Source organism: Chroicocephalus ridibundus, chromosome 6, assembly GCF_963924245.1.
Source record: "Chroicocephalus ridibundus chromosome 6, bChrRid1.1, whole genome shotgun sequence".
Classification (NCBI taxonomy): Eukaryota; Metazoa; Chordata; class Aves; order Charadriiformes; family Laridae; genus Chroicocephalus; species Chroicocephalus ridibundus.
In genome coordinates this window covers 7,823,732-7,834,147 of record NC_086289.1, presented here as the reverse complement: position 1 = coordinate 7,834,147, position 10,416 = coordinate 7,823,732, and the positions used below count along the sequence as shown (strand labels likewise).

Below are 10,416 nucleotides of genomic sequence, written 5' to 3'. Positions count from 1 at the left end.
GTTGAAGTTTTTCCAATTCAGATTCATTCTGCAGTCCCGGGGAAGTGTAAATACGCAGATGCAGGACACGGCTCTTCCTAGGAGAAGAAGTTTCTCCTTCTTTTTCCTTTTCAGTGCTCAGGAACCAAGACCCCTTGTCGAAATCAGCCCATCAAAAGCCCTTCGTATTTAGGGCGCTTTCTCCGCCTCGCTCATGTCAAAACCCCCAGATCTCTGCGAGAAAAGCGTTGCCGCCGGTTGAGGGGGAAGAGGTTGCACGGAAAAGGGGCGAGGGGACTTCAAAAAGTTAAAATACTAGCCATTCACGAGGGACACGAGTGGGGCTAGAGGGAAAGCCTTTTCTCCCCTCCGCGGCAAGCTCAGCGCAGTGCGGCCGGAGCCCGTCTGTGCCCGGGCTGTCTGCGGGCAAGGAGAGGTTTTCTCAAACATGTGAGACCTGGGAGAACGGCACCTCGCTGCAAAATCTGTCAGGAGACTTGAGTTACGCCGTACAAACATCCCTCTCACTTTGTCTCTGCAATCGTACGCACGTGTGGCTATGGATGTCTATACGTACAGACGCCCAACGCCTGGAGAACAGATTTACATTTCGTACGGAAAGTGAACTTCTCCCTCCACAAAGTGCAGACACCGCGGGGTGCACAAAGGAAAACACGTCCCCGAACAAAGGCGCACGAACCCCGGCATCCTTGCGTGCCCAAGACTGTTTTGTCACTTCCATTTAGTCCGTCGGTTTGGTATTGTGTTAAAAATATCGGGTAGCTGCAAACAGGCACTTTCATGAGAGAGCGGGGAAGGCGAAGAGAGTTCTGCTCGCCCTTTACTGGGAAGAAGCGAGGACCGTTTAGACAGCGATTTTTTTTTTAGCATATTTTAATGCAGCGGAGTAACGGATTCTTTGTGTATAAAGTGGAAAGAAAATAGAAAACAAAGTCCGGGAACGAAGGAAAGAAACGCTAGACTGGTTTTAAGACTCCCCCCATCCCTTGGTTCAACAGAAACATTAATTTACATTAGCAATTCCGCATCTTTAAGATAAATTACACAGCGGCGTAATAGATTTAAAGTACGCCAGATTTTTTATCATTAATTGTAAATGTGCAAAATACCTGCTGGTACTTCACTTTAGAAGAATGTAATTGGCAAAAATGGGAGGCTGATGAATAGATAATAGATCCTTAACTACCAATAAACAGTAAGCACCAGCCAAGAGTATTAGGATGTGATCATAATTATTCTGCAGCCCCAGCCAATGGGAGGAGGAGAACTCAGCCCTAAAATCATCCCCGGACCCAAAGGTAATCGCGAAAATACGGACAAGGCTGGAACCGGAGACTTGCTCCCCTGTCCCGTCTGCGAGAGCCCGGCGTGTCCCAGCTTTGCATCATGCAACTGCCCTTCGCTTTGTTTTCCGCACCGCGCGGTGCGGGGAGTGCGAAAGAGCCAAGGGGGGAATAAATAAGTTCGGAGGAGGAGGAGGAGGAGGGCGACCCTTTCTCTCACCGGGACGAAACCTTTCCCAAGCGGGGCATCTCTCCCGGACGCCCCGGGGCCGATCAAGGTAACCTCGCCGGGCTGAGAGCACCCGAGAGGTGGCAGGGAGAGGGGTGTCACGCTGGCGGAGCAGCCCTAATTCCCCCCCACCCCCCTCCCCCCCCCGAGATGCGCGCACCCCCGATAAGCCCCCACACCCCCCCGTGCCCTTCGTCCCCCCCTACCTTGGTGGCCGGGCGGCGGCGGAGCGGCGCGGAGCGGGGCCAGCTCTGCGCGGGGGCGGAGCGGCGCGGAGGAGGCTGCGCGGGGCGCCGCGCTCCCCCCCGCGCTGGCAGGCGCGCTCCCGCCGCACTCCGATCCGCGCCGCTCCATCCCTCCCGATGGCGCTGCCCGGCGCTCGCCTCCCCTCTGACGCACTTTAAAGAGTCTCCCCCTTCAACCTCAAGGCGAGTAATAGCGACCAATCATCAAGCCATTTACCAGGCTTCAGAGGAAGCTGTTTATGTGATCCCAGCACTAATTAGGCTCATGAACTAACAAATCGTTTGCACAACTTGTGAAGGGGCCGATCACATCCATGGATTGTCTTTGGACTTAGGGAGGGGGGGGGGGGGGCGACCGCCTTTTCCTTGCAGGAGGGAAACTTCTCCCAGCAACTTTTTTTTTTTTTTTTGAGTGAGTGTGTGTGTGTGTGCGCGCGCGGTGCGTGTGTGTGTGTGTCTCCCTTTTGGGTACCGCTGGCTGCCGCTGCCTCCTTTTCCTCCAGCCCCTGTCTATTTATGTGTGTATCTATCCCTCCTCAAGTCACTCCCTGCTGCAAACTTCCCCGGATCGCCTCCCGCGCACCAGAGAGAGACAGGCAGAGATTTGGTCGGGGACTCTCGCCGCGGCAGCATGTTTCAGCCCACACCCAAGCGGTGTTTCACCATCGAGTCGCTGGTGGCCAAAGACAGCCCCTTGCCCGCGTCTCGCTCCGAGGATCCTATCCGGCCGGCGGCGCTCAGCTATGCCAATTCCAGCCCGATGAACCCTTTTCTCAACGGCTTCCACTCCACTGGCAGGGGGGTTTACTCCAACCCGGACTTGGTCTTTGCAGAGGCCGTCTCCCACCCGCCTAACCCGGCCGTGCCGGTCCACCCCGTGCCCCCTCCCCACGCCCTGGCCGCCCACCCGCTGCCCGCTTCGCACTCCACGCACCCGCTCTTCGCCTCGCAGCAAAGGGACCCCTCCACCTTCTACCCCTGGCTAATACACCGCTACCGGTATCTGGGCCACAGGTTCCAAGGTACGTGCAACTTTTCTTCTCCCTCCCGTCCACCCCTCCATCCTCCGGCCGGTCCCCGCGGCCGCGGATGCGGGGGGAACCGCGGGCGGCCGCTGCCCGGAGCCGCCGGCTGGGCTGGGTTGGGCCGAGGGTCTTTTGTGCCTCCCTTCCCCGCCGCCAAACTTGAGGAGCTGTCAGAGCCCACGGGTTTGGGCTCGGTTTTGCTTTGCTGCTTTTCCCGGTTTGTTTTGGTTTCCCTGGGAGGAGGGGGGGGTGGGGGGCAAGGCCGGCTGGGACTTTTGCGGCTTTCTCGCCCCGATTAAAACCAGGGGGGAAAAAAAAGGTGGATTTTTTTTTTTTTTTTTTTTTTTGTTGCGGTGGGTTAAAACCTACTGAGGAGAGCCCAAAAGGAAGCCGCCCCGCAGAGAGGGGAATGGAGGGGCGGCGAGGTTTAGGCTGCCCCAGGAAGGCGGCGGTGCCCGCCGGGGCCGGGCTGCCGGGGCCGCGGGGAGCCGCCGCCGCAGCACCAAATTCGGCCGCTCTCCTGGTTAGGGGGGACGGGGGTGGGGGGGGGGAATGAAACGAACCTCAGAGAAAGGAGAAGGCAAAAAAAACCCAAATAATAATTCCAGCACTGGAGCAGAGCGGGGAGATGGGGCTGCGAGGGAGAGCCAGGCTGGGGCAGAGGGCGATTCCCTCCGTACGGGCAGGGAAGGGCTCCCAGCTGCCAAGCGATTAAGAACCGGCTGAAGGAAAATAACCAAATCCAATGGCGCACAATCAATAAAATCCCCCTTGTTTAACCCTTTGCCACCGGCAGCGTCTTCTCCGAAGGGTGAGCCGATTTCTCACGTAATGGGTACAGCTGCCGCCTCTTTCCTTACACATACACACACCAAAAAAAAAAAATAAAAAATCAGCCTCCCTTCAGAGGCATCCGTATGCCTTTATTTCCCCCGTATTTTTATTTATTATTTCCGAACGAAAACAAACCACCTGCAACATCCATTTCCCCGGCCTTCTGCAGCCGAGCCGTTGCACCCGGTTTGGAAAAGGAGTCTCTCCCTCCGAAGCCAGGCGGACGGAGACACAAAATGGATTATTACCCTCTCAGAATAAAATTACAGGTTTCGCCTCACCAAATTATTTGCCGCAGTCATCAGGCGATTGGTAAAGAGCGGTAGATGAAAGGCGGAAATGTCCTGGTGTTGAGCCACAGCCTGGTTTCAAGCACACCCTCCTCCCGCAACGATTTTTAATGCGCTTAGGCAGGGAGACCCGCGGTGGCTTTCCCACCTTGGAAGGACCGACCCGGAGAAGCGGCACAGGGTCAACCCGGTGGGGAGAAACCCACCAAAAAGCCCCGTTTGACCCCCACCACCCCCGGCTCCCCAGCAGGCCGGCCGGGATGGCTGCCCCGTGGCTTTTCCCGAAGTTTGTTTCTTTATTTCCCCGCCGGTTCCCCCACCGCCGGGGCAGCGGGAAGGGGCACGGCGGCGGCGGGAGCCCCCTTTGCGGGGAGCACAGGGGCAAAACGAAGGCGAGCGGGAGGAGAAAGGGCCCCGGCCGGGGTTTTGGGCGAGGGAAGCGGGGAGAGGCCGGGGGAGCGGGCTGGCGGCTGCCGGAGCGCGGCGGCCGGCCGGGGAGGGACGGGGGGGGCTCGGCCGCTGCCGCACCGAACGCCGCTGCCCGGCTGGCCGCCCCGGGAGGGGGTAAATAACAAATAAACAAGGAAAGATGTGAGGCCGCCGGTGGGCGACGGGAAGGGGGGCAGCGGCGGGATGAAGCCGCAGACACCGCAGCCGGGTTCTGGCCAATTCTATCGCTTTTTTTTTTTTTTTTTTTCCTCCGTAGTGTTCCCCTGGTTGTGTTTTAATATTTGAATTTCTCCCAGTGCTCTCCTTCCCCTGCTCGTTCCCTCCACCTATTTGTCGAAGGAAAATTTAATACAAAAAAAGGCGCTGAAAATAAAAAAGAAACTATAGTGAGATTTCTCCTGCGGGTTAATGGTGGGAGACAAAAATTCTTGCGCTAAAAAAGTCCTCGTGAGTGTGGTTCGGGGAAGGTGTTTTGCTAATCTCTGTTTTACCCTGCTGCCCAGGGAATGAAACCAGCCCGGAGAGCTTCCTATTGCACAATGCACTGGCCAGGAAACCTAAACGGATCCGTACAGCTTTCTCCCCATCCCAATTACTGAGACTGGAACATGCCTTTGAGAAGAACCATTATGTAGTAGGAGCGGAGAGAAAACAGCTGGCACACAGCCTCAGCCTCACGGAAACTCAGGTAAGGGGGAAGCAGGGAACGGGCAGTTGGGAAAGCGAAAGTACTGGGATCTCCTTGGGAAAACCCACCCGGAGATGTGGGGAAAAAATACGGGTAAATTCTGGGGGTCTTTAGGCCTCCAGCCCCGAGCCGGTGGAGCGGAGTGAGGGGTTCCCCCGCCTCGCCTGGGTGTTATAAAACCTTCTGCCGTTGGTGAGAACCACGGCCTGTGCCGGGCACGGCGGGGCCGCGGGCGGGCGTGGGGATCCGGGGGGGGCGGGTCGGGGCATGGTTTGGGGCTCCCCGGAGGGACCCGGCCGGAGCCCCGGCCCGAGCGGGAAGGAGAGCGGCGGGATTTGCGATCTGCACATGAAAAACGGTCCTGGGCATTTCTCTGTGGGACTGGGGTGACCCGCCAGAAGTAGTTGAATGTTTAGGGAAAAAGCCCCCAAAACAAAAGGCGGAGGGGAGACACCCCCCACACACACACTCCTTTGGATCCTACGGCAGAAAGACAGTTTCTCGGATGATTTTTCACTCGTTTCTAGCCCCGCGCCCGGCAGCGGGGGTATGAGGAGCCGGTTCAGGAGGGCATAAAGATGAAAAATAAAAGCAGAGAAATTATTAACTACAAGGAATCCCCCCCCTCCCGCCCCCCCGCTGGCTGGCTGCGGGCCAGAACCGCACCGGAGACTATTTCGGTCGCCTATCTGGAGGGACGATTAAGCGACGTTTCTGCTCCGGTTGTCCCGGGGCGAGGGTCTCGACGGGTGCCGAGGCCGGACACCCGTGGGGCGGCGGGGAGCGGGGGCGGGCGCGGCGTTCCCCCCGACGGCGGGGACCCACGGCCGGCGGCCCCGCTGCGAGGGCGTTTTTCACGCGGTTTTCTCCTCGCCGGAAGAAAGGCTGGGGTTTGGGAGGGTTGTTTGTTTGTTGTTGTTGTTTGTTGTTGTGTCGGGCTTTTGTTTTGTGCCCTTCCAGGAGACTCGTGGAGACAGGGCTCCAGATGGGGATTGTCTCTGCTACAGTATGTGGCACTGTACTTAAAAAAAAAAAAAAAAAAAAAAGAGCCAAAATACCCAGCCTCAGCCTAGTTCAAAGTTCCCAGTAAACACAGCGTTTTCTGGGCGGATTAAGTTGTAACACTTTTTTTTTTTTTTTTAACTCCTTTTCGTGGGGGAAGCAATAAAGAGGTTGGAGCTTTTGTTTTAAAATGTCTTCCTAACAAAACAATAAAAAGGGATCGCCACTTTTATGAGGTTCTCCGAACAAGGGACCGGTCACAGGCTTATTTCCACTGGAAAGCTGTATTTAAGGTGGTCTTTGTGCTGCTTGATTCCGAAGCTGGTTGGGGTCTTTTGTCCGGATGTCAAACCCCCAGTCCCCTACAAATGAGCTCCCTTTTGGGAGATCAGCGTGCAGAAATGAACCGTCCTCCCCTTCAATTAGCAAACTAAAAGCAAATTAAACTCACCCCTTGTTCCCCGCTCAGCTTTTTAATGGGGGACTTTTGGAGAATATGAAAATGCAGCAGAGATGTGTGTCCGGCCAGGCAGGTCTCTGTTCTGAGGAGGCAGCGAAGCGGGTTAAACCAGCTTATTAAAATGCTCCAGTTCCCCTTTCCCCCCTTGCTGGGGCCTTTATCAGGCACTTTCAGACAGAACCAGAGTTTAAACTGCTTTAAAAAAAAAAAATAATGTTTACCTTTGGCCGCTACAAGGAGTGTGGCCAGCCCTGGAGATAGCTCCCAGATCAATACTATCTGTAATTAAAGCACTGGAGTCAGCTGCCGGATGGTTAAGTCAGATTTATTCGGCGCTGCACAAATTCAGAGGGATATTTACGGCGGCACTTGCAGGATTCGCCGCACCGCGATCGCTCCTGGACGGCGCGTCCCGGCGGGAGGCTGCGGGCGGCGCCGGACGTTTTTCGTTTTGGGCCTTTTTCTTTCATTTTACTCTCTTTTTCCAAGAGGAAAAGGTCTCGCCTCACGGCCTCCCGGCCCCATCCCGCCGCCCCGTGAGGAGGGACGATGCCCTGGCTCCGCTTACCCCCGCCGGGCCGGGCCCGGGGCTGCCGGTCGGGGGTCGGGCTACCCCGACGGCGCGTCCGCCGTGCTGACAGCCCACGGCCGCGCAGCCAAGCTCTGTTTTCCCCCGCGTGGGCTGCCTGGCGGGTCTTGCGCGGGGCTCCTGGTGCGCGGAAGATCCGCGCCCCTGCGCCAGGTGTGCACATGGTGCCTCCCCGCCTGCGCGGCTGCGGGGAGTGGAGCGCACACGCACCGCGGCGGCTGCCCGCTCCTACACGCGTGGGTGCGCTGGAGGCGCCTGGTGGGCGTGGGTCAGCGAGAATGGGCCTTTCCCAGTGGTGGCACACGGGCCCCGGCTCCGCTCGCCCCCCTGGAGCAGGCAGGGCACGGAGTAGGCAGGACATGGGTAGGGCACGGTGCGGGCAGGGCATGGTGCAGGCAGGACACGAAGCAGGAAGAGCCCGGAGCCCCTCGGCACGTCCAGAGCAGGACATGGAGCAGGCAGGACAAGAAGCAGGCAGGGCATGGTGCAGGCAGAGCCCGGAGCCCCTCGGCAGGTCCAGGGCAGCGGGCGGAGGGCAGTACCGGCGTCCGGGCAGGCGTGGGACTAACGGCCGGTGCCTTCCCTCCCGCAGGTAAAAGTATGGTTTCAGAACAGACGGACAAAGTTCAAGCGGCAAAAGTTGGAAGAGGAAGGCTCAGACTCACAACAGAAGAAAAAAGGGACTCATCACATTAACCGGTGGAGAATCGCCACCAAACAAGCCAGTCCAGAGGAAATCGACGTCACGTCGGACGATTAAAAAACTGGCACTTTGGGACTTTTCAAAGCCAGGCACCCCACCAACAGAAAGTGTTAAAGGCTCACACCCCCCCCACCCCCCCCACATCCGCGGCGTGGCGGTGCGGGGAAGGGACACGGAGATCTTCATCAAAAAACGCGATTCCCGCCTGGGAGGGCAGCTGGGAGCGAGCGAGAGATCCGAACTGTGGCACTGCCGGCACCGCTCTGGCAAGGGGGATCTGTCAATCAGAGCCAAAAACACCGGGACGAGGTGATTGACAGGTATTCCGTTTCTCGCAGTCCACTTTTAAAAGCGTAACGTCAAAAAATTAAAAAAAAAAAAAACTTGAAAAAAAATCTTAAAAAAAAGAAAAACAAACAAACAAACAAACAAAAAATTAACCAACCCCAACCAAACCAGAAAAATTACCACCTTGCAGGACATTTTGCACTTCACAGTTTTTTCCGTCTTTGAAAGAGAAATTTCCATGAGCAGCCAAAACCCACACCTGTTTCAGAAACTTGAATTGCATGTGTAAAGCCGTCTGGGCAAAAAAAAAAAAAAAAAAAAAAAAAAAAAGGAAAAAAAAGAAAAAAACGGAAAAAAATTACCCCGGTTCCTAAAGACAGAAATGAATTGTAATTTTTTTCCCTTTAAGACAGGTTCTGTGTGCTTTTTAATTTTATTTTACGAGAAATGTGCAGTCTGTAAACATTTTATGATAACTTCTGGCGTCAAAGTGTTTGTGAAAGCTAAATGAAGTAGCGGTAACAAAGCATAGTGTTCCTTCCGGATGGACAAACACGGTGGGGCAGGGGAGGGACGGGAGGGAAAGGGGGTGGGGGGGTGTTTAGGGCTGGTCGTAACTTTTGCTGCCAAAAAAAAAAAAAATTAAATCAAATTATTCCCCCCTCCCTCCCTCCCCCCCCCCCCCCAAATTGTATCCCCATTGCAAAACCGGATGATGATTATTTTTTAAGATTAATAAAGCGCAAACCCAGCGACCAGGTTTGGCGGTGGGGACACCTCCCAGGCTGGGAGGATCCAGAGAAAAGGGACTTAAAATCACGGATTGATTTTTATTTTTTTTTTTAAATATTTTTTTTTTTCTAATGGCCATTTTCATTGGGGCAATTTTCAAGCACTGACCTTATAATATTCCGAAATCATAGAGCTACTAAAAAAAAAGTGACAAATGTTTCCTTCATGTCTTCTATACCAGAATGTAAATATTTTTGTGTTTTGTGTTTAATTTGTTAGAATTCTAACACACTATATACTTCCAAGAAGTATGTCATTGTCAATATTTTGTCAATAAAGATTTATCAATATGCCCTAAATTTTTAAGCAATATATTTTCCCCTTCCCCCCAAAAATTTCTGGGAAACGGATCGTTCCCCGCCCCCCCCCCCCCCCAATATCCCACCTTGTTTTTAGCTGCTGAACCCCTGCGGTCGGGAGCCTGCGCTCCCCCGGCCGCGCCGCGCATTCCTGCGGCCATAAGCGCGTTTTCTTAATGAATTCACTGCCTGGTAAATAGACCTCTAAAAATAAGCCGCAGAGACCCACTTGCTGTAAATAAATACCTTTTTTTTAAAAAAAAAAAAAAGGCAAACCAAAAACAACAACCCCAACCCCTTTCCTGGTTAGAAACTGAAGTGCGAACCGGCTTGTAATGGGAGGGTGAAAATGGTGCGCAGCGGCCGCACTCCGCTGAGAGGGAGAGGGGCTTTCCTTGGCAAAAATAGGTATTTTATTTAAAGGGAGAGGATTTATTTTTTTTTCCCCCCGTCTTTTAAATTCCCTCGCCAGGTCGAGCGGGTCCTGAGCCCCGGCTGCTGCTCTCAGGGAGCGATCCCGGGCACAGGGTGAAAACTCTGACATTGAAGACGTGGAGGCAAGGAAAGAAAAAAAAAAAGGGAAAAAAAAAAAGTTTGCTCTGGGTCCTTGAGGAAACTAGCTGGTTTTCTGGGGGTACACAGTTGTTTTTTCATGCTTCATTTGCTCCTTAGCCTGATAGACTGCATTAATCAGTTTTATTTCCATTGATAGAGAAACCTCGTCTGCTCTGTTCGAGCTACAAAGAATCCTGCAAGCTTTTGTGAAAGTGCAAATCAGTTTAGGCAATTATCATACCAGGAATATGAAGGGGAAAGAGGAGGCATTGCCCAGTGGTCTCCTTTAATCTCTTAATCCGTGGATCCAGGGGGGCTAGTTGGACATAATTTAGGACAATCTGACTACCCTTTACACTGTGATAAGGCGAAGTTACAATGCATCGCGAAAATACGAGCTTTGTTAAACATCCTGCCTTGAAAAGTTAAGATTAGACATTCTGTGCACGTGTTGGCTCTATCGGGTACTATGTAAATTTATGGGTTTTTTTAAAAATCCGATTTTTTTTTTTTTTTAACATCGCTCCTTATACAATCCCGGTGACTTTCCATTCACTGGGGCTACAAATATGAGAGAGGCCCAGGCAGGGTTAGGACGCATGTCGCAATGCAGTCCCTTCCATTTAAACCTCGGCTAATTATTTAGTGGAGCTATTCCCAAGGTAAACTTCTCGTGGCGTTTTC

At 54.0% G+C, this 10,416-nt stretch overlaps 1 protein-coding gene across 5 annotated transcripts; it reads left to right on the top strand.

Moving 5' to 3' along the window:
* Positions 1 to 1,262: 1,262 nt before the first annotated feature.
* On the top strand, positions 1,263 to 9,166 carry EMX2 (empty spiracles homeobox 2). Of its 5 annotated transcripts, XM_063339276.1 has the most exons (4): positions 1,263 to 1,561; positions 2,299 to 2,779; positions 4,860 to 5,044; positions 7,688 to 9,166. In XM_063339276.1, the coding sequence occupies exons 2-4, from the start codon at positions 2,389 to 2,391 to the stop codon at positions 7,853 to 7,855; spliced, it is 744 nt and encodes a 247-aa protein (XP_063195346.1). In that variant the 5' UTR covers positions 1,263 to 1,561; positions 2,299 to 2,388; the 3' UTR covers positions 7,856 to 9,166. The 5 variants fall into 5 exon arrangements, with proteins under 5 accessions (XP_063195346.1, XP_063195348.1, XP_063195344.1 ...); XM_063339278.1 differs by lacking the exons at positions 1,263 to 1,561; positions 4,860 to 5,044 and having other exon boundaries at positions 1,724 to 2,779; positions 7,688 to 7,791; XM_063339274.1 differs by lacking the exons at positions 1,263 to 1,561; positions 2,299 to 2,779; positions 4,860 to 5,044 and adding an exon at positions 6,098 to 7,605.
* Positions 9,167 to 10,416: the final 1,250 nt, after the last annotated feature.